This window comes from Lactuca saligna, chromosome 4, assembly GCF_052625555.1.
Source record: "Lactuca saligna cultivar CGN05327 chromosome 4, ASM5262555v1, whole genome shotgun sequence".
In the NCBI taxonomy this organism is placed as follows: Eukaryota; Viridiplantae; Streptophyta; class Magnoliopsida; order Asterales; family Asteraceae; genus Lactuca; species Lactuca saligna.
Genome location: NC_136420.1, coordinates 45,561,820 through 45,586,664, shown reverse-complemented (window position 1 = coordinate 45,586,664; position 24,845 = coordinate 45,561,820). Strand labels below are relative to the sequence as shown.

Genomic DNA, 24,845 nt, shown 5'->3' with positions numbered 1-24,845 from the left:
GGATTTGAAAATATTGTGATTCAAAAGTTTTCATATAGTTGAAGCATTCATGATCTAAATATGATGATTTGAAGAAATGAGTTATGTCGCATCGATGGTAATTGTAATATGATTTTTTCTTTCAATCAAAACTAATGAAACTTTTATATTCTTTCTTTATATTCAGTTTCTCATTTAATCTTTATATGTGATTTGTGTGTATTACTCAATCTTGAATGTGACTCTCCAAAGATCAATGTTTTGCTTGGAATATCTTTGTGATTCTTCTTTTTCAAGAAAAATATTTTGAATGCAGGTTAGTGAATAATTGTCATCAAGTTTCTATGATTGGAATGATGTTAAATGAAGAAAGAAGATTCATAAAATGGATATAGGTTTTTTTGTTTGAGCAAAGTTGACGAATGTTAGTTTTTTCTTTTGATTTAAATGTATGTTTATGTAACATATTTATTTATATATTCAACCACCAAATGCTCTTATTTATTTTATTGTGGTTTTTCTACTTTGATTATGTTTATTTTATATTATTTTTTTGTTGGGTTATCCTACACAACATATTTAAAAGACAATATTTAAAAGATAACATAATTTTGAACATTTGATATGTAATTATGATAGACTTATCATGATATGTTCTTCATATGAAAATAATTTATCCATATTACTACCACATAAATTACATATGACATTTATGAATATATGTATATGTATATATGTATATATATATATATATATATATATATATATATATATATATATTATGTGATTTGTTTAACATGTATATGCACCTATGTATCTTATCAATTTATAGTTAAATATCATTATGTTTAATAATTGAAGGGATTAAAATGATGCATCAAAACCAATTATTTAGACTCGTCGCAACACCACCATCACTCCCAAACACATGTTGGTCATCTCTCAAATAAATATAGTTGATCAGGTTATATTTATTCCAGATATGATTACATAACTGCTTAGGTTTGACTGCAGTGTCGAACATCTAAATGCGTTTGTTTGTTTCGTTCTTATTTATTGTTATAGTGATACCTGTTCTTAGTATGTATACTTATTAGTATACTTCTCATAAAATACTTATATTTTAAAAGTATACTTTTAGTCAAAGCACTCCAGCCCCATTGTATTTATAGTTGTATATCTTTTACTGGTTCATATACTAAGTTCACTATAAACAATGCTCTGATACCAATCTATCACACCCCCAAACCGAAGCGGCGGAAACGTTCGGGGGTGGAGGAGGTCATGTATAGTATCACAACAATCGAATCATAGTAATCAAAAGAACAACAACCATTGTAGGAATAGCATGATGTTTACATTATATTTGAATCATACACGATTGACTCCAAAAGTAAATAACAAGTAAAGACTCGAAGCTACTATGCTCCATCTTCTTGAACCCGGTGCGTGTACCTGTCTACTAATGTCCTAAGAATACAAGTAGGTTTTTAAAGAGTATCAGCATAAAGCTGGTGATTTCATAAGCGTTTGTTTTTGAAAAAAAAAACTGTTCTTTGTTCTTTCGAAAAGTGCATTATGTTCCTCCAGAAAATCCAATATTTCCTTATGTAAAGCGTAATTAACCAATTCCTTCTATGACTTCTTAGTTCATACTAGTTACGTATAAACCAATATCGGATAGACGTCTGGATCCACCCTAAACCCACAACCAAACAAGGAACAGAGAATGAGACGGAAGCCACACATTTCACAGTCTGTCGGATATTCTTCATACGTAACCCGGGTGCATAAACTAAGGAGTCATGGAATTAATAATGAATATTTGTTAGTTGAATAATGAATCATTCGGTTGTAAAGTACTGATGTTTACCCTGGAAAATCCTATATTTTCCCTAAGTATAACTTGTTGAATTATTTGTTCTGTTTTAAAACCTTTGTATGAAAACCCTGGCTACCCCCAGTAATGTATACTTATTAGATGAGAAAACAGTTGAAAACGTGTTGTACAATATACTAAAAGTGTTGTTAATACCCTTCTGTGATCATCTAGTACATACGAGTTATAGAAATCTAGATCGACCAGACAATCGATTGGGTGATTCCGCCCTAAGCCCACAACCAAACAAGGAACAGGAAATGAGGCGGAGTTCACACATACCACTGCATGTCGGATTTTAATTTCATATTACCCTAATGTACATACTAACTCATCACATAATTACTGACCCTGTTGACTGTTTGTTAGTCATATTATTACGTGAACGAGTCGTTGTTTCACCTATGGATTCTTATAATCATACCGATGGACAAATACCAAAACGACGTACTTCGGACGTCAAAAACTAAACAGATGCTTGTCACCCCCAGTTGACTGTAGCTAGTCAGGGTGCAGGATTGTTAGTCCTGTATAGATTTATACACAAACTCACGCTCTCCCTCCAGGAGACTCTGGTTACAAGGCGTCTCACACTATAGCTCTCTCAACGAATCCACAAAAAATACTAAGAAAACCCTTTTTTTTATTATCATGAATCATTAAAAATAATATCTTTTATTTTATAATTCATAAGTTTGTTTCCTTTGTTCTGAAAATTGTGTTTGCAATGTTAATAACTTAACATGTTTGTAAAGCTGTCCGCAAATCTAGTAGTAACTATGAACATCATGTTAAGTAATTTCTATGTCCAATGTATACTAATGATAGGAGAATATAATAAACCAAATTATATTTTTAAACATAAGATTACATGTATTCCCCCCCCCCCCCCCCCTCTTTTGAAATCATTAAAAACTCGGAAAAATTTAGGGGTATGAACTGATCTGTAGTTAGCGTTTCGAATGAAGGTTTGCGTAAGGATGAGAAGTTCCACGAATAAATACCTGTGACACAAATGAGTCCTAAATGACATGTAATGTCATATATAGGCATGTAATTAGTGTTTTGGACCGCTAACATGCAAGGAAACACCCTTAGGGACTAGGAAACACTTGAAACTAAGTGTTATAATCAGATGTGATTGACTAAAAGGGGTTTGCGCCCACACAAGAGAGTTTACGGCCAATGAGTGTATGGTCAGGGAGTGTACGATTGTACACCCATGGAAGAAACATGCAAAAAGGGCGATTTGATCCACGGGGAAACTAGTGGGTCTAATGTTTGAACATATAGATGGGCAAAACACTCGATTTGGACCCCTTTTAGGGTGTGTACGACCAACATATGAAGACTTCACGGTCGTACACCCTTCAAGGTCATGAAGATGACGTTGAATCATGAAGAATCGAGGCTTGGATCTAGTGGTCTTTAAGTATAACGAGTTTAAGGTTGAAATACTTACATTTTTGGAGCCTTGGAGTCTTCACGACCGATAATAGTTTAGAGAGAATGGGAGTGATCATGTTTTGAAGGAAGAGAAATGAGGAGGAATTGAGCACTATATATATATATATATATATATATATATATATATATATATATATATATATATATATGGTTGTGTACGACCGTAGACATGTATACGGCCGTACACACCTTGTGAGTGGTTTTCCGGACCGAGTTAATCTCTCCAACGTCAAGTAAACACTAATGTTAGAAGCTCTTGAAGAGAAAGGAAGGAATACGATGCACATGGCGGTGAGTTCACGGCTACCTTGAGTGTACGGTCGTATACTCCCCTTGAAGGAGCGTTTGGCTTGATTGCAACTCGATGAACTTAAAATAACTCATCCTTATACCCAAACCTTGAATGTACTAGGCTTAGAATACTCGCACAGACTTTAAAAAAATGCTAAAAGATAGCAGAAACGAGTCTGACTTTCAATGATCGAAGTAACTTAGAGATAGAGACTTTTGGGTTGTCAAATCATCCCTCCGTTAGAGGGAATTTCGTCTTGAAATTCAAGCATAGAATACAAATCGTGGACTCGGAAAGAGATAAGGATGATTCTGCTTAATACAATCTCATCGAGGGGTATTATAAGCGTCTCATCGGACAGAAACTTATTTAGGATCGATAAGGTACATGGGTTTCATAAAACCCTTGTGTTTTTTAGTGAATTTAGACACTCGTTGGTGTTTCAGTAGATCATCACTGTTTTATCTGCTATCCTGGTCTATGATAGGTGTGTAGGTTTGACTTGCCTGTCCACGTTTATGCAACTGGTAGAATGTCGTTTCGTAGTTCAGAGCAACCTTTGTCCTGAAGTTCATGGTAGGACTCATACCTGGTTCATCAACCATTGTCTCGTGTACACAAGTTGTATATAAGTAAGAGTGACAGGATGGTCGGATAGGTGGCTCTGCCCTAGGTCCACAACCAGACAACGAACAGGAGATAGTGTAGAAACACACATCCTAAATCCATAGAATCTTAATTATATACCACCCTCGCGTGTACATTTAACATTGATAGGCTAACCGTATCTCTCCTTAGCCTTGGAGCTTGAACTTGACTTGTTGCGCGAGTGGTGTTTCCAAAATGGTCTGTTGGAGATGCTTAAGGAAAGTTACGGGTGGATACCATACTCCTCGTAAGAGTATTTTTGGGGTTTTAAGCGAGATGAAATTTCGAGGTTCGCATCTAATTTGTCTTTATGAGTGACGAGAGTTTTGGTATTCGGTCGGTTTAAGGCAAAGGGTCTCCTCGATGACACGTGGGTTTGGTATAACTTAGACTCAGTCAGACTAAGCGGGATGACATTGTAGGATCGCGTGTTAAGTTAGTTCGGAAGGAGTGTTTCGTTATAGTGTCTATGCATCTGTGTGTGAACGTTTCTAGTGATTTATGTGTTGACCTTGTTATTACTACTGCGAATGTTTTGTATTGTATTAAGTGTACTAACTGAGAAATTGTTTTAGTGAATGATACTTGATATTATGATCCCTATCTGGTTCCTCTATAATCACTTGATGTCTACAAGTCATATATAATTAAGATGAATAAGACGGTCGACTGAGTGACTCTACCCTAAATCCACAACTAGACAAGGAACAGGAAATAAGGCGGAATCATGCACTCTAAGTCTATTGGTCCTTAATTATATATGGCACTACTGTTTACACCAAGTCATTATAGCCTACTGGAAAAGAGTATTTAGTTTCTACATAAACTATGTGCTTTGTTTAGACGAGGATGAAATTAGTTTAGTTAGGATTTAGTTGAGAAACATACTGCTGTTCTCAGGTGGTTCCGAGGTAGACTCTCCTGCAGTGGTCATTAGCACTCTTCCTTCGTCACCAGGGTTTCTGGACGATGGGTAATCTCTCATGTAGTTTCCTATTTCACCACATTCGTAGCAGGTCTAACTTACCTCCTCAAATGGGACCTGAGAGATTGGTCACGCCGGTGCCCTATAGGAACGAATGGTGTGTCCCCGTTTGAGGTAGTTCTTGCAATACAACTTTAGGCACCTTTCGGTATGATGGAAGTTTCACTTATTACATTTAGGGAGGGTTTCAACATAGCGATTGTTGGGTGTTGGGATGGTTGGTGTTGTGGCGGCATAGGTTTCACCCGTCTGTTGTCCCTTAGAGGGTTCTTGTTTTGATTGTCTCTTCTTCCCGCTCTTGTACCTTTGATTATCATCATCTCCTTTGATTGACTCCTGAACCGGGTCCATTATGCCTTGGTGGATCCCATAGTCCACCAATGTTTGAGCCAGGCGTTTGGCACAGTCAAATATAAGATGTTTCGCTGCCAATATGTTTCCTTGGATTGGAGAAGGCAGTCCCCAAATGTATCTCTCTACCTTTCTGCTCTTCGGGGTAACCATTCCCGAGCATAGTGCAGTTAAGTCGCTGAATCTGTCGGTGTAAGCTTCTATGTCTCAGCCTACCATGGTAAGATTCGACAACTCATGTTGTAGTTTTTGCACTTCGCCCCACAGGCAGTACTCTTCTAGCATTATCTCTTTTAGATTTTCACAGCCTATTGCATTTGCTATAGGAAGAGTCAATGAATTGGCATGGTTGTTCCACCATGTAAGGGCTCTTTCAGAGAAGGTGCAAGCATCAAACTTCACTTTTCTCCCTTCTGGTCATGCGTATAACTCAAAAATCGATTCTGTTTTCTCAAACCATCGCATTAGGGCGATGACTCCTCCACTTCCATTGAAGGATTTGGGTCCACAAGTCATGAAGTCTTTGTATGAGCACTCCCTTGTGTGTTCATGGTTAAAGCTATTGGTACCACTACTCGATCCACCGGTACCCCTTGCCTTGATTTGAGTCATAACAGCTGTCATTGCAGCTGTTACTGCCGCCTGAAAGACAACCGGGTCATACTGAGGAGGTGGTGGCAGTGGTGCGTTGTTTTTGTTTTTGTCCAACTTTTTCGGTGGCATCTTTCTGCCATAACGTTTAAAAGACGAAACTAGGGTAAGTCCTTAGTGGTTACAAATCGAGTGTACTCTAAATCGAAGTTATCTTAGTTCTGAGTGTTTAATGTTCTGACGTTTGAAGTAATTCATAACAGAGGTCTATGCAACATAGATTTATGAATTTGATAGTGACTACCCTCTTAATGAAATTATGGGATCTGGTTTATTGTTACTAGCTGATATGATAAAGGTGATAAGCCTAACACATAGTGTGAGCAGTTCAATCACTAACTCACTAAATCCTATTTATTAGTTATTTATTAGTATGTCGTATATGGTGCTCTACCACCTTGCGCGCCTCAGGAGGGGTTTATGTTCTAGTTATGATGGTCCTGAATTCAGCTGTGAGGGTTTGTTGTTTCTGGGCTCCGTTATGGTTTTCCTATTCACTGTAGATCATACTTTGGGTTTTACCACAGATCTCCATCACTTCCTGATGGAAGATTTGTATCCTCGTATGAATCCTCTCTGATTCCTCTGTTTGTGATTGTAATGGAGTGGCTATCCATATCTTGGTTGCTCGTGCGAGAATACGAATGTCTAAAGAATGCTATGAGATTACGTAAGACATTTCTTCTATAGTTATTGATGATCTAAAATGGGCCCTCCTATAGTCAAGCAGTGCATACAAGCTGTACATAACCAAGATCAAATAGGCCTTCGAATAGGTGATCCTACTCCAAAACCACAACCAAACGAGGAACAGGTAGTAGAGCGTAGATCACCAATTCTAAGTCTATAAGATCCTAATTATATATAACCCTGGAAGCATGCACTTTGCAACTATAGACCTGCCGGTAAAGGTCTTGTAGTTTTCATATAAGTTTGATATGGTGCCTAAAATACTCCTATAGTACTTTATCTTTATGTTTTGTTCTAGGAATCTTTTGTATATAGAGTTAGGTAAGTTTTAGACTCGTTGCAACACTACCATCACTCCGAAACACATGTTGATCATCTCTCAAATAAATATAGTTGATCAGGTTATATTTATTCCAGATATGATTACATAATTGCTTAGGTTTGATTGTAGTGCCGAACATCTAAATGCTTTTGTTTGTTTCGTATTTATTTGTTGTTATTGTGATACTTGTTCTTAGTATGTATACTTATTAGTATACTTCTCGTAAAATACTTATATTTTAAAAAGTATACTTTTAGTCAAAGCACTCCAGCCCCATTGTATTTATAGTTGTATATCTTTTACTGGTTCATATACTAAGGTCACTATAAACAACGCTCTGATACCAATCTGTCACACACCCAAACCGAAATGGCGGAAATGTTTGGGGGTGGAGGAGGTCATGTATAGTATCACAACAATCGAATCATAGTAATCAAAGCAAAAACAACCATTGTATTAATAGCATGATGTTTACATTGTATTTGAATCATACACGATTGACTCCAAAAGTAAATAACAAGTAAAGACTCGAAGCTACTATGCTCCATCTTGTTGAACCCAGTGCGTGTACCTGTCTCCTAATGTCCTGAGAATACAATTAGGTTTTTAAAGAGTATCAGCATAAAGCTGGTGAGTTCCTAAGCGTTTCTTTTTGAAAGAAAAATAAAACTGTTCTTTGTTCTATCGAAAAGTGCATTATGTTCCTCCATAAAATCCAATATTTTCTTATGTAAAGCGTGATTAACCCATTCCTTATATGACTTCTTAGTTCATATTAGTTACGTATAAACCAATATCGGATAGACGTGTGGATCTGCCCTAAACCCACAACCAAAGAAGGAACAGAGAATGAGGCGGAAACCACACATTTCACAGTCTGTCGGATATTCTTCATACGTAACCCGGATGCATAAACTAAGGAGTCATGGAATTAATAATGAATATTTGTTAGTTGAATAATGAATCATTCGGTTGTAAAGTACTGATGTTTATCCTATAAAATCATATATCTTCCCTAAGTATAAGTTGTTTAATTGCTTGTTTTGTTTGAAAACCTTTGTATGAAAACCCTCGCTACCCCCAGTAATGTATAGTAGTCTTATTACATAAAAAAAACCAGTTGAAACCATGTTGTACGGTATACTGAAAGTGTTGTTAATACCCTCGTATGATCACCTAGTAAATATGAGTTATAGAAATCGAGATCGAACAGACAGTCGATTGGGTGATTCCGCCCTAAGCCCACAACCAAACAAGGAGCAGGAAATGAGGCGGAGTTCACACATCCCACTGCATGTCAGATGTTAATGTCATATTACCCTAATGTACATACTAACTCATCACATAGTCACTGACCCTATTGACTGTTTGTTAGGTATATTATTACGTGAACGAGTCGTTGTTTCACCTGTGGATTCTTATAACCATACTGATGGGTGAATACCAAAACGACGTACTTCAGACGTCGAAAACTGAACAAATGTTTTTCACCCCCGATTGACTGTAGTTAATAATCAGGGTGTGGGATTGTTAGTCCCATATAGATCTATACACAAACTCATGCTCTCCCTCCAGGAGACTCTGGTTACAAGGCGTCTTACACTATAGTTCTCTCAACGAATCCATGAATAATACTAAGAATACCCTTTTTGTTATTATCATAAATCCTTATAAAATAATATATTTTATTGCTTAATTCATAAGTTTGTTTCCTTTGTTCTGAAAACTGTATTTGCAACGTTTATATCTTAACATGTTTATAAAGCTATCCGCAAATCTAGTAGTAACTATGTTCATCATATTTAATAAGTTCTATGTCCAAAGTATACTAATGATAGTAGAATATAATAAACCAAATTATATTTTTAAACTCAGGATTATTTGTATCCCCCCCCCTAAAATCATTAAAAAGTCGGAAAAATATAGGGGTATGAACTCACCTATAATAAGCATTTCGAATGAAGGTTCACGTAAGGATGAGAAGTTCCACGAATGAATTCCCGAGACACAAACGAGTCCTAAATGACATATAATGGAATATATAGGCATGTAATTAGTGTTTTGGACAACTAACATGCATGGAAACACCCTTATGCACTAGGAATCACTTGAAACTAAGTGGTACAATCAGATGTGATTGACTAAAAGGGTTTTGTGGCCACACAAGAGAGTGTATGGCCAATGAGCGTACAGTCAGGGAGTGTACGGCTGTTCACCCATGGAAGAAACATGCTAAAAGGCTTATTTGATCCATGGGGAAACTAGTGGGTCTAATGTTTGAACGAGTAGATGGGCAAAACTATCGATTTGGACCCCTTTTAGGGTGTGTACGACCAACCTATGAAGGGTTCACGACCGTACACCCTTCAAGGTCATGAAGGGGATGCTGAATCATGAAGAATTGAGGCTTGGATCTAGTGGTCTTCAAGTATAACGACTTTAAGGTTGAAATACTTACGTATTTGGAGCCTTGGAGTGTTCACGGCCGATGATAGTTGAGAGAGAATGGGAGTGATCACGGTTGGGAAGAGGAGAAATGAGGAGGAATTCAGCAATATATATATATATATATATATATATATATATATATATATATATATAGAGAGAGAGAGAGAGGGTGGTGTATAGCCATAGACCTTTATATGGCCATACACACCTTGTGAGTGGTTTTCCGGACTGATTCAATCTCTCCAACCTCAAGTAAACACTAAGGTTAGAAGCTCTTGAAGAGAAAGGAAGGATTATGATGCACATGGGGGTGAGTTCACGACCACCTTGAGTGTACGGCCATACACCCATGTGTGTGGCCGTACACTCCACTTGAAGAAGCATTTCCCTTGAATGAAACTCGATGAACTTAAAATAACTCATCCCCATACCCAAACCTCGAATGTACTAGGCTTAGAATACTCGTAGAGGCTCTAAACAATGCTAAAAGATAGCAGAAACGAGTCTAACTTTCAATGATTAAAATAACATAGAGATAGAGATTTTTAGGTTGGCACAATCCACGTACATCAAAAATAAAATAAAGTACAATACGGAAACAAAATTTAGTTTTAGATATATAGAAGCTTATTAAAAAAACTTTATAACATTTAATTACCGTGTAATCTTATTTATAAAAGTATAAATAGCTGTGAAAAAAAAAACTATGTTTGTTATGAAAATGATTAATTTTCATGTGTTTTTATTTAATTTAACCATTATAATTTAACATGTTCAACCAGATTTTTGTAAAAATTGGCCGGTTCATTCCGGTTCATAAATAGATATAAAACCTATGTTAATTGTACGTAGCGTTTTGCTTTCCAATAATGTCATACCCCCAAACCAGAACGGCGGAAACGTTCGGGGTGGATGACGTCATGTAAAGTATTACAACAATTGAATAATAGTAATCAAAGTATAACAACCATGATATTGATAATGTATAGTCTTTACATCTGTGTTCAAATCAATGTATATTTGACACCAAAATTTATAGCAAAAACTAAAAGACGTGACTCTATGAAGCTCCGTCTTCTCAAAACTTGTATGGATACATGTTTACTGATTTCCTAAGAATACAAGTGGTTTTGAAAAGAGTGTCAACAATTAAGTTGGTGAGTTCATAAGCATATTTGTATGAAAAATCTGCCATTTCTTCCTTGAAAACGTAAGTGTTTTCTCCCAGAAAATCCTATATTTTCTATTGTAAATAAATTGTAGACTTAATACCCTAAGACCAAAATGTGTACATGTTGTTGTACTATGAAATAGTATGATGTAGTTTTAATTCACATAAAACCATAAAATGAATGTTTCCAAAAGTGTAAGTTTCTCTGTATTGAAAAATAGTACACCATTTGTCACCCTAGCCTACCGGCCTAACCAGCTAACAATTTGGGTGAGGGATTGTCAGTCCCATGTAGATCTATATACAAGTGTCACGCTCTCCCTCCAAGAGACTTTAGTTATAAATTCATGTCTTTTGTGGGTACTTAGCTAAGTACGTGAAGTGTGTCTCACAAAGCTATATTCACGATTATGTGTAGAATAATAAAAAGCCCTTTTGTAATGAATAAATTGTATGTATTTCTCATAAACACATATTATAGTTTAAATGTTTGTTTCCTTATTGTATCCCGAACTTAGTGAAATAGTACGTATGTTTCATAAACTATACATATTATAGTTTAACTTGTATGTTCGGTTGAAATGAAAACCTTTGTATTTTTAACCACTTTGAATGTTTATAATCGTAAATCCGTGATAAAGATATTCCATGAAATTTAGATGTTTTTGTACAAACGGAAATAAAATAGGTTGCAAAAAAATACTCTTTGTTTAGCTTGTTAAATAATTTTTATATTTATATATATATAAGATTGAAAAAACAGCCGAATAAATGATTCTACCCTAAGCCCACAACCAAACAAGGAATACAAAATGAGGCAGAATCACCAATTCCAAGCCTATAGAATCTTATATATATATATATATATATATATATATATATATATATATATATATATTACAACGGTTGAAATATATCTAAAATAGTTTAGATATTAATACAAGATCTCTTGTGTTTTACTTGTATGCCCCCCCCCCCCCCCCAAAAAAAAATGAAAAATCATGAAAATGTTGGGTATGAACTCACCTCGAGTGTGTGTTCTTGGTTGTGCACGACCGTCTTGTGATAATCCTCGGGTTAGAACACGTGTATATAACTGTAATCCTAACAGTATTTATACACGATATTGTATTATATTAGTAAAATAATCAATTAAAGTGTTAGTCAACACTAGCTTATGTAGTAAATACTTACAATAATCTTTGGTAATATTTGAAAGTGTTCTTGAGCAAGTTTGTAGATATGAAGGTTTTCTGGGAAACTACTTGAAGATATGAAGGTGTTCTTGGTGTTCTTGGATGAAATATGAAGATTGGATGATGATCTGGGGAAATCTTATGAACATATGGAGTTTACGGATGAGTTTTGGGAGCAAAATTGAAAAGGATTTTGGTGTTGAAAGTGAATTGTGAGGTTGGTTTTCGGTTATACACGTATATATTGGAGGAGTTTTTAGCCTTAATGGGCCTTAACAAGGTGATTTCGGTCTTATGGCTTGGTTCTTGGCGTGTTTTCGGTCATATACTTCACATGGAAGGAAGTGATTTTGGTACAAGCTTCCATAAAGAAAGTGATTTCGGTCCAAGGGATAAACATGATAGAGTTTTCGGTCTTGACATTACCTATGAAGAGATTTCAGTTTTGGTATGGGATTTGATTCAAAAAACTGAAAACCATATATATACTATGAAATATCATGATTTACTTTAAGTGTTTGACTTTTATTTGAACAAGTTTCACTTACATTGACTTTTATTGACTTGAAATAGCGGGTTGTTACATTATCCCCCTATTAGAGGGAATTTCGTCTAGAAATTATTTCTAAAGTGGTACTCATGAACTAAGGAAAAGATGTGGGTACTTTTGTTTTATCTGCCCTTCCCGTTCCCAAGTGAATTCAGGTCCTTGCTTGGAATTGCAGCAAACCTTCACTATTGGTATATAACTTTGTTTTGGTCTCTGTATTTCCCTGTCTATGATTTCCACTGGTTCTTCTACGAAGTGTAGACTGTCGTTTATCTCGATTTCATCGAGTGGGATTACAAGAGTCTCATCAGACAGACACTTCTTTAGATTGGACAAGTGAAAAGTGGGATGTATGTTACTGAGTTCATGCGGTAGTTTGAGTTTGTAAGCGACCAGGTCGATTCTAGAAAGAATCTCGAATGGTCCGATGTGCCTTCGATTTAGTTGTCCACATTTACCGAAACGTATCATTCCTTTCCAAGGTGAGACCTTTAACAGGACGCGGTCACAACCTGGAATTTCAAGGGTTTTCGTCGTTTGTCCGTATAAATCTTTTTGTCTGTCTCTAAAAGCTTTCAACCGTTCTTGAATTTGGATGATTTTCTCTGTTGTTTCTCGAATGATCTCGGGAGCGGTTAGAGTGTTGCAAGTTACTTGATTCTTGGCTAGTTGCGTATCACCCACTTCAACCCATCATAGAGGGGATCTGCACTTATAGCCATAGAGGCCTTCAAATGGAGCAACTTTGATGCTAGTGTGATAGCTATTGTTGTACGAGAATTAGACGAGTGGTAATTGGGTATCCCACGCTTTACCAAAATCTATCACACAAGATCTCAACATGTTTTCCAGCGTCTGTATGGTTCGCTTGCTTTGCCCATCAGTATGGGGATGGTACGCTATACTCATGCCAAGCTTGGTTCCCTAGGACTTTTGCAGTGATTGCTAAAACTGCGAGGTAAATCTAGTATCTCTGTTAGAGATAATGTATTTTGGTACACCATGCAATCATACTATCTATTTAATGTACGTCCTTAGGGGTGAGCGAAAACCGAACCGCAAACCAAAAAAACCGAAAAACCCGCATAAACCGAAACCGAAAAACCAAAACCGAAATGAAAACCGATGGTGCGGTTTTTAGTTTTGCAAAAACCGAAAATACTCGGTGCGGTGTGGTTTCTAGTCTCCCAAAAACCGCAAAAAACCGAACCGCACCGCATATATATATATATATATATATATATATATATATATATATATATATATATATATATATATATATATATATATATATATATATATATATATATATATTAAGTGTTGATATTTGTAAAAGCCAAGAACTTATGACAATTAAAATTTCTATAAATGTAAATATCTATCTTATCTATCGGAGGATGATTGTATATTTTTAAGCATACATTCAGTGATATTTACAATAACAAATACTGTTTATGGCATATTTTTAACATTTAAATATGAAGAGTACTAGTGATATAGTATCATTTTTATGAATATATTAATTGATATTATCGTATGTACTTGTGAAACAAATATTATATTAAATTCGCATTATATTGAAGCATTAGAAACATGTTTAATGACTGGTTAAGTAATTTGATTTCAAACCAATAGGTTGTGGTATGGATTTATCTTCAATAGATGATTACCACTCCTCATTTGAGTCAAAGTAACTCGCTGAGTTACTTGAGTTTTAGTAAAAAGGCAAAAAAAGAAAAAAAAAACCGCAAAAAGAACCGAACCGCAAAAAACCACAATGAAAAACCGCAAAAACCGAACCACATAAAACCGAACGGTGCGGTTTCTAAATTTCAAAAAACCGAATTTGCGGTTTTCGGTTCGGTTTTGACCAAAAACCACACCAAACCGCACCATGCTCACCCCTATACGTCCTTGTTAACCTCTCTATTTTGTCAGTTTTTTTATTGGCAGGAAGTGCGCGGATTTGGGTAATCTGTCGACGATTACCCAAATGGTGTCATGACCACCCGTTGTCCTGGGTAACTTAGTTATGAAATCCATAATTATCCGCTCCCACTTCTATTCGGGTATTTCTGGCGGTTTTAATAAACCCGAAGGCTTCTGGTATTCTACCTTGAATTTGGCGCAAGTCAGACACTTGCCCACATAGGTAGCAATTTTAGCTTTCATGTTTGGCCACCAATAAAGTTTCTTGAGATCCAAACACATCTTATCTAAACCGAGATGAATGGAGTATCGAGTCTTGTGGGCTTCGTTCATGACAACATCTCTGTAGCACCAAACTTCAGTGTCTAGATCTGATTCATGAGATAACAAACTCCGTCACTTTTAACTTCTAGGTTTTTATCCATTCCTCTTAAGGCTTCACCTATCACATTCTCAGGTTTCAAGGCTTCCAACTGAGTCTCTTTGATATGTGTGGACAGGTGTGAGTGGATGATCATAGTTAAAGACTTTACTCAGCGGCCCGAGTACTCTTTTCAACTAAGAGCATCTCCTACAACATAGGCTTTGCCAGGATGATAGGGAATCTCACATTTGTAATCATTGAGTGGATCTACCCATCGTCATTGCCTCATGTTCAATTCTTTTTTTATCGAAGATGTGCTGGAGGCTTTTGTAGTCTGTGAAGACTGTGCACTTCGTACCATAAAGGTAATATCTCTAGATCTTTAGAGCAAAAACTATTACTCCCAGTTTGAAGTCGTACGTGGTATAGATGACCTCGTGGTTCTTAAGTTGTCTCGAGGCATAGGATATGACCTTTCCTCGCTGCATAAGAATGCAACCTAGCCCTTGCTTGGACGCATCGCAGTAAACTACAAAATCTTTCATCCCTTATGGGAGGGACAAGATCGGGGTGTTGCATAAGGCTTGTATTAGTGTTTGGAAAGCAGTTTCTTGTTTCTCCCCATAGCTAAAGGTTACCCTTCTAAGTCAAGGTGTTAAGTGGCTTCACGATCTTCGAGAAGTTTTGAATGAACCTTCTGTAGTAGCCAACGAGGCCTATAAATTGACAAATCTATGTTGGGGTTTGTGGGGTCGCCCAGCTTTCGGTAGCTCTGATTTTGGAGGGATCCACATGTATGCCTTCTTCGCTGACTACGTGACCTAGGAAGTCCACCTTTCGTATCTAGAATTCGCATTTCGAAAACTTCACATACAACTTCTCTGCCCTTAATGTTTCCAAGACTTGTCGTAAGTGTTTACTATGTTCTTCCTTACTTCGGGAGTAGTCTAGTATATCATCGATGAAAACTATTATGAACTTGTCTAAGTAAGGTTGACACACACGGTTCATCAAGTCCATGAGCACTTCAGGTGCGTTTGTTAAACGAAGGGCATTACGACGAATTCATAGTGATGTAGCGAGTTCTGAATGCAGTATTAGGAATATATTCCTCCTAGACTCGTAGCTTATGGTATCTTAGTCTTTAGTCAATAATTATGAAGAAACTTGCTTCTTGTAGTTGGTCGAAGAGGTCATCAATTTGAGGTAAAGGGTATCATTTTGTATAGTGAGTTTATTTAATTCCCGGTAGTCTATGCATATGCGGAACGATCCATCATTCTTCTTCACGAACAAGACCAATGCTCCCCAAGGTGAGAAGCTTGGCCTTATGAATCCTTTGCTTAGAAGTTCGTTTAGTTGATTGGATAGTTCTTGCATGTATGACGGAATCAAGTCGATTCGGAACTCGACTTGACGTTCAGGAGGAACTCCTACGAGATCTTCGGGGAATATGTTGGGGAAATTACAAACTTCGGGGATATGCATTGAATAAATACATAAAATACAATAAAAGTAAATATAAAATGTTGAAAAGTCATGCATAAAAATGTTCATAACAATAAACAATAATATAAAACTTAAATAACAAATAATATTCAAATTTGTTTGACTTCTTAAATCAACGATTGTCACGTAAGCAATCACCTCGCTATGGTTTACACATTACAAAAAAGTATTTGTTTCCTCACTTCGAACATTTGTTACGTTTTCGACCTAAGACACCACATTCCCCTACCACTAACATGAGATACCTACCACTAACACACTACTCTACATCATTATTTATATTTTTTTAATTCAAAAATACAATAAAATTACATTTTTTATAATTAAAAAGCATTCTAAACTAGTTTTTCATTAATTATAAAAATAAAATTACTTCAAACTTCATTACTTAGTTAATCTAGAAAAAAAAAACATTACATTAATTAAAAAAACAAACAAGCATACATATAAAAAACCTAATCGTCGTTCATGATACGTTCGTACAAATATTTTGCGACATCTTCTCGAAGATTGAAACACATTTCACTGTTATGAATTTTAACAACTCGCTTTAAAAACGCGCTCGTTCTGGGTAAGAACTCCTCAATTGGAAGGACAACGTCGTTCGGATCATAGGTGCATATCGCTCAACCTTCATCTTCAATAATCATATTATGCATTATAATACATGCTAGGACCATCCGTTTAATTCTTTCTTTATCCCAGATTCGTGTAGCATATTTCACTACATGTCATGTCTGCTTAAGGACTCTAAATGCCCTCTCGATATCCTTTGTCGCCGATTCCAGTTTTTTTGTAAACAACTTTGCTTTTTCACTTTGAGGAACCGAGTATGCCTTCATCAATGTAGGATAATTCGGGTATATCCCATCACCAAGGTACTAACCATATTTGTACGCATACCCGTTCACCGTGAACGTCATATCAGGTTCTTTGTCGGTCCAAATATTGTTGAAACGTGGAAACCGGCCAAGAACATTAAGGTCGTTGTTAGACCCACTACTCCAAAAAAGGCATGTCATATCCACAAATCTTGAGATGCAACAGCTTCTAGGATGATAATTGGTTCACCTATATCTCCTCGAGTGAACTGACCACGCCACGCATTTGGATATTTTTCCCAAGCCACATGCGTACAATCTAGACTGCCAAGCATACCCGGAAATCCATGCCTCTCTTCATGAACCAAATATAATCTCTCAATATCACGTTGAGTAGGTTTGCGCAAATATTCTTCATGAAAAACCTCATAAACACATGCAAAAAACCAATCTACACATTCAACTGCGGTCCTCTCATATACTTTCAAGTATTCGTCAGATGCATCAAATGTTATACCGTATCTCAAATACCTAAGAGAGTAAGAGCAGCCACACATTTTTGTATACTACTAAAACCGATTCTTCCTCTAGCGTCAGGTTTTTGTCTGAAAAAAATAACGAGATTTTAAAGCATTACTAATACGTAAAAATATAGCATTATTCAGATGGAAACGACGTTCGAATGAGTCGTCAGTATAAAGACAATTATCAGCAAAGTAATCACGTACCAATAAGTCGTATGCGGCTTAGCGATCACGATTGACGACCGCCCTTGTACGAGCTGCATTCGAACTTTCTTTGTCGTAAATGTATTGCACAATATTGAAGAATGTCTCGACGAATTCTACGTTGTCATCCGAGTCAAAAGTTTTTAAAAAATCCATATGTTTTGTGGAATCCATGTATATGTGTTTCGTGGTTTTAGAGAATAGAATGAGGTGTAAGTTTTGGTGAAAATAGAAGGTTTATTTATAAGTGAATTGAGTTTGAAAAAAAAAAGAAACGGGCAAGTAGTCGTTCAACGGCCAAAAAAACAAAACACCAATTATCTTCTTCGTTTGATTTCGTCGTCGGGAGCACGAAGGAGCACGACCACGGAACGTCGGGGTGGTGTGCACGATGCTTTCTCATGGCCAACTAGACCACGAATCCATCCGTGGTATGTGGTATGTATACCACAAGGCCTAATGTTCGTCATCCCTCGTTTGTTAACTGTTAAGCCTTCTTGTATGGCTTCCATAGATTAGTCTTTCGCATTTCTTTTTCTAATTCAAAATTTAGTAAAACAGAGACATTAGCACCACTGTCGCCTTTCGTCGTCGGAAAACCACACACCACCATGCTAGTCTGCCAGATCCGCATCCCTCACCCTCTTTCTCTTCTCTGTTCGTCTCTATCTCCTACTCTTCCTCTACTCTTCATCCGCTACTCCTTCCTGTGCCAAGCCACACAACACCATTAAACCATCCTTCACCGCCCTTCAGCCCCGCCGAAAGACCTCAAACACCCACCCGAAACCAACCTGCGAATTGGATTGACTCTTTGTGTGTGTGATGGATTTGGCATCGACGTTGCAGTTCTAGTTGAGAAGGACATAACTCATAAGATCAGCTACTTATGGGTCAGATGTGCCAGGGTTCTCTGTGTAAGTCAATAAATTACTAAATTACTCCACGAGAATAACTTCTGGATCATAATTTTGTATATTTCTTATAGGGCTGTAACAGGTAACTCTGTACTCATGTCCGTTGAAAATCTAACAAGGCTTGTCCACGTCGACTTATGCGGTTCAGCGGTTGTTCAAGCTTTGACTCATTTTCCTTTACCAAACGTCAGAATCACTATCACCGGAGGTTCTTTCTTTATCCAAACTGCACCTGACAGCCAACTCCCTACATGCATTCCATTGCTGCTATACTATATACTTCACATTTGTGTTCAGGTTAAAAGAATTGCCTGATGGACTTGGATGATCGAAATGTTTAAGAGGGTTAAATGTAAAATGTACAGTAGTGAAAGCATAAGCCATCTTCCTCCTGAGCATTTACTTGGTGGAAGATTTGTGTATTTGTTGGATTTGTGGGAGTTTTTAAGAGAGAGAGATAAAATGGATAGGTGATTTGATCGAAGCAACCAGCACATGAGCGGGTTTAACTGTTAAAAGTTACAACTAAACTGGTGTTAGGTCAAGGGACCAAAGGTTCAATGAAACTACAAAATAAGGAAAGAACCGTAAAAAATGAATCATGAGGACTAAAACTAATACATTTTGGAATCCACAAGGACGAATTTGTAATTTAATCTAACACATAATACAAAAGTTTCGTTGACTTTCCCATTCAATAATTGCAAAAGTTTGGTTTAGGGTTGATTATATATTTGTTTTATTATTATTATTATTATTATTATTATTATTATTATTATTATTATTATTATTATTATTATCTGCGATTTGGCGGGGCATTTGAAATTTCTTCCTTAGACGTGTATTGTTTATTATTAAGAAATGTACGTCATCGCTTGGTTGAAATTACTAGCTCTTGCCGATCATTGGGTTGCGTGGTTCATGCATACCTAATTTCTTTGCAATTATTTCGTAAGAATCTCTCCCAACAACGATTCCATTTATAGAAGATCCATCAAGAAAACCTTTAATGGCGTCTTCTTCAACATCATCCAATCAAAAGAGCTTTAAGTATCATGTGTTCTTAAGCTTTAGAGGAGAAGACACACGTAAGACCTTTGTTGATCATCTTTATGCTTCTCTTAAGCAACTAGGTATTCACACCTTCAGGGATAACGAGGAGCTCGAGAAAGGAAAACAGATCGATGAGCTCTTTAAAGCCATTGAAGAGTCGAGGTTCTTTATCATTATTTTCTCCAAAAACTATGCATCTTCGTCTTGGTGTTTGAAGGAGGTTACAAAGATTATGGAATGTCAGGATGAGAAGCAACAGGTTGCTTACCCACTCTTTTATGATGTGGAGCCCAGGGACATCCGCAATAGAAGTGGGCCAGTTAAAACAGCCATCAGCAAACATAAGACCAACAAACAGATTAAGAAATGGGAAAAGGCTCTTGAAAATGCAGGCAATCTGGTTGGGTGGGATCTGAAAACAATTGCTAACGGGTATAAATTCCTTCATCATATATATGCGATAAAAGTCTTTCAATTTGGTATATCTAATCTAGATCCTCACTTCAGGGATGTAAAGCGTCATCCATTGTATTGATGTCGTATTGTAAAATTCTAACTTTAAGTTTATTGAACCTCCTTCATATTCGCAACAAGTTTAAATATATTTCAGCCTTCAATTCACCACATCTTACTTTTATTTTACTTCTTTGGGTATGGGTGATGCTAAATGAACCCTTAAAGGGCGTATGTGAGTGTTTGGGTCCCACACAATGTATGCATGTATGTGTGTGTGAGTAAGTATTACCTATTTCCTTGCTTGTATTGCAATCCATTGTAACCGTTTGTCGGTTTCCTTTAAATTTAAGAGAAATATTTGCCTTTTTTGCAACAGCTCCTTAAGCCCCTCTGTTTTCCCCTGTTTCAACATCAGCAAAAATTACTTTTTTTTTTTTTTTAATTGAGCCTGAAAAACACAGCAGCTTACACTGATCTTGTTTATATGAAACAAAAAATATGCGGTAGAATCATATTGGATCTTAAGAAAACCACTTAAGTCTTGTTTGATCTACAGACATGAAGCTGAAGCTATCAAGAAAATTGGTGAAGAGATTTCCCTAAAGCTACGTTCCATTCATTTACGCAATGATGAAAATCTGATAGGCATGGACCGCAGGATGCAAGAGCTGGAGTCGTCTTTGGGAATTGGTTTGAACGAGAAAGCGCGCATAATAGGGATCAAGGGTATGGGAGGCATTGGGAAAACAACTTTAGCCAGAGCTATATTTGATAAAGTATCTTCCGGTTTTGAAGGTAGTATCTTTGTTGAGGACGTAAGGGAACTATCAAAACAGAAGAACGGAATGGAAATTTCAAAAAAGGAAGGTTTGCGATCATTACAAGAACATATACTTTCAGGTGTTCTAAACGATGAACACATGCGTGTGGGAAGTGTTTATGAAGGGGAAAGAATCATGAGAATGAGGCTACCCTATAAGAAAGTTCTTCTTGTTTTAGATGATGTGGATGATGCAAAGCAGCTTGAGGCGTTAGCTGGTGACTGGTTTAAGGACGGAAGTAGAGTCATCATTACAACGAGAGATGAGAAAGTGCTGCTATCACATGGAGTGAATGTGAACTGGATTTATGATGTCAGTTTGTTGTCTGATGAGGAAGCAATGAGCCTCTTTTGTAGGTATGCATTTAGGAGATATATTCCAGATGAAGGGTTTGAAAAGCTTTCATCAGAAGTAGTACGTTATGCTGCTGGTCTTCCCTTGACAATTAAAGTTTTGGGTTCGCATCTGCGTGGTGAAAATGAGGATGTATGGAGAGGTGCACTAAAACGACTAAAAACAATTCCATCACGGGAAACTCTAGAGGTATTGGAAATAAGCTATAACAGCCTAGAGGATGATCACAAGGAATTGTTCTTAGATGTTGCATGCTTCTTGAAGGGGTTTCCTAAAGGATATGCAATTAGAATGCTTGATAGCTGTGGATATAGTGCTGCATATGGTTTAAGAATTCTTGAGCAAAGATCTCTCATAACAATTTTAAATGGTAGATTGGGCATGCACGATAAGATAGAAGAATTGGGCAAGAATATTGTTAGGCGATCGCACCCCCATGAGCCCAACAAACATAGCCGACTCTGGATTCGCGAGGAAATTGAAGAACTATTCATTGATGATTCGGTAAGGATCATGTTTACTAAAATTAACAAATTTTCATTACATATATGACACAAGTTTCATGGTGACTGCTTTTGGATTATAGGGTACTGAAGCATCAACATGTATAGGACTGCAGCTGATGCCGAAGGAACTGAATCCTGAAATTATCATAAAAAAACTTGGAAATCTGAACAGACTTAGATATCTTTCTCTTTATGGGAACCTCCATGACTGCTTCCCTAGTGGCTGGAACTTTGATCAAACAAAACAATACTTTCCGAATTCGTTACAGTTTCTTTATTGGCGTGCTTACCCTGGTTTGTCTTTACCCCAAACATTTCTAGCAAATAATCTTGTTGGAATTGAATTGGCTAAAAGCAGAATTGTGCAACTTTGGGGAAGTGGAGAAAGAAAGGTACATTTCGTAATGCCTTTCGTCTATTTGTTATTAGATACAGAAATACTCGTCTAATTTATGTTCTTTTTGCATGTGATAGGTTCTTAAGAAGCTCAGGTTCCTCGGTCTTAGAGATTCAAAGTTGAGGACCCTTGACCTTCGGATGACTCCTAATCTAGAGAATTTAGATCTTAGTGGATGTCATGATTTGATAGAAATTTATGCTCCAGCTGGATGCCTAAAAAGGCTCATCTTCATAAATTTAGTTGGTTGCTCATGGTCTGTATCTTCTTCATTATTCAAACAATTGGAATCACTTGTGCTTCTTAGTATACCTAACTTAATTGTGTCTGTGGAGTGCTTGAAGGGATTCCTAAGGGACTCAACAAGCAATCTACCAGTGCTACAATTTACATTTTATTATTCTAAAGAACAACCCTCGAAAACTGAAATTGATCGCAAGGGTGTCTTCCTAGATCTCCAGCCTTGCACAAAACTTGAGAGTGTTTCAGGGAGAACTGGTTTTTTACAACATTTAAGACGCCTTACATTTAAGGGCTGTATTCCAGAGGTGCCAAATGACCTTGACCAGTTGAAATGCTTAGAAGAGCTCACTTTGTACTCTACACACATCAAATGTCTTCCTGATAGCGTTTGTATGTTGAAATGTCTAAAATCTCTCAGCCTTATAGATTGCCAGCATCTTGAAGAGTTGCCGGAGAATCTTGGTTGGTTGGAAAATTTAGAGGAGCTGAATGTGTCGTCTACAATTCTTACACATCTTCCAGATAGCATTTGCATGCTAATTCATCTGAAATGTCTACTACTTGATTCTTGTAAGTTTCTTGAGAAGTTACCCGAAGATATTGGGCAATTAGAATGTTTAGAGGAGCTGAACCTGACAAAGTGTGCATCTGTAGGAGATATTCCAAACAGCATCTGTAAGATGAAATGTTTGAGGTATCTCTTTCTCCACTTTTGTAGTCAAGTCCAGAAATTGCCAGAGGAATTTGGAAATCTAAATCTTCTAGAAGTTTTAGATGTAGTGGATACAGGAATAAGTCATCTTCCACACAGCATTTCTTCGATGAATGGTCTGTGTATTTTCGGATCCATATCACTTCTTGATCAGTTGTGTGCTTTTACAACCAAGATAGAGACCTCAGAAAATGGATCCTTCTGCTACATACAAGCTGTGAATAGCACACATGCACCAACAGAATTAAGGAGCCAATCCACAGAGAACCATCTTAAGAGGTACTTTCTTCCTTTTTCCATTGATTATATTAAACTTTAGAGACTTAGCAAATCATGGGTCAGTATGAAATTTTAAATGATTAGCATAGTCCATAGTCCATTTATAATGTTTTTTACATCACAATTAGCAGTTTGTATTCTTTATTGTGAGATGTAAGCTTAGATCCATAGGATAGCTTATTTATTCTCTTCCGGAATGTAACTCAATTTGGAACCAACCATGACTTTGCATAACCGAAAGAATATATTTATTCAGCCTTGTAGCATGACAAAGTTTAAGAATTAGATATAAAATCCTAGTAACACATACTGATGCATGTGGATGATATTCCATTTTTTTTTCATTTTCTTCAACTGAACAAGTGTGTAGTTATGGATCCTAACATTTGAAACATTTCCTGCATTTAGAAATTCCACTGACTGTTTGAACCCTAGTTTTCCCGGCGGAATAAGTTGAACAATAAGCCTAAAAGTGCTTTTGAAATGGTTTAGCTAGCAAACATTGTAATCCATTAAGCGTTTGACTTATCCATTTAGCATTTCTTTCAGGTGGTGGTGGTGTTGGTGGTGACCTTGTTGGTGATACAGGTAGTGAAACAAGTAAAATTTTGAAAGAAGGTAAAGCTTTTGAACTTCAATAACTTGCAAGTACTGAAAGAAGGTTGTGTGATTGATGGCGGTAATGTACATTCTGATGAAGACGAGGAGGGAAATGAGGTGATTAACATTATATCCCTTTATAATTTTACATTGACTAAGTTAATATAAACATGTATTATTATTATTATTATTATTATTATTATTATTATTATTATTATTATTATTATTATTATTATTATTATTATATCTTATGGAGGATATTCAAATGTCAAACAATGAAGAGTTCAAGGCAATAGATGAAAATTGGTGATATATTGAAGTGGTCATGTTTTTTGGGCATATCGTACTTCTTTTTTTGTTTGTATTGTTGAAGTTGTCGTATTTTATTTTTGTGACTTTGTGCAAGTCGTAATGATGGATTTGTAACTTGTGAGATGGTAAAAGACTCAATTTTTAAGCTTTTAAAAATATGAAAATAGCTTTTTATAACCCAAAATACAATGTTTGTTTTAGTATAAAACCTTTGT

The 24,845-nt window shown here is 36.5% G+C and overlaps 1 protein-coding gene across 1 annotated transcript; it reads left to right on the top strand.

Moving 5' to 3' along the window:
- The first annotated feature begins 19,825 nt into the window (after positions 1 to 19,825).
- LOC145041756 (TMV resistance protein N-like) lies at positions 19,826 to 24,526 on the top strand. Its single transcript, XM_078989926.1, has 5 exons — positions 19,826 to 20,382; positions 20,963 to 22,085; positions 22,168 to 22,479; positions 22,562 to 23,718; positions 24,268 to 24,526. Exons 1-5 carry the CDS (start codon positions 19,907 to 19,909, stop codon positions 24,287 to 24,289), a joined length of 3,090 nt encoding a protein of 1,029 aa, XP_078846052.1. The 5' UTR covers positions 19,826 to 19,906; the 3' UTR covers positions 24,290 to 24,526.
- Positions 24,527 to 24,845: the final 319 nt, after the last annotated feature.

Bases quoted from the DNA above. Each gene is read 5' to 3' on its own strand.
- LOC145041756 (XM_078989926.1), top strand. From the start codon at position 19,907: ATGGCGTCTTCTTCAACATCATCCAATCAAAAGAGCTTTAAGTATCAT. The intron at 22,086-22,167 runs GTAAGGATCATG...TTTGGATTATAG, and splicing joins AACTATTCATTGATGATTCG to GGTACTGAAGCATCAACATG. The intron at 22,480-22,561 runs GTACATTTCGTA...TGCATGTGATAG, and splicing joins GGGGAAGTGGAGAAAGAAAG to GTTCTTAAGAAGCTCAGGTT.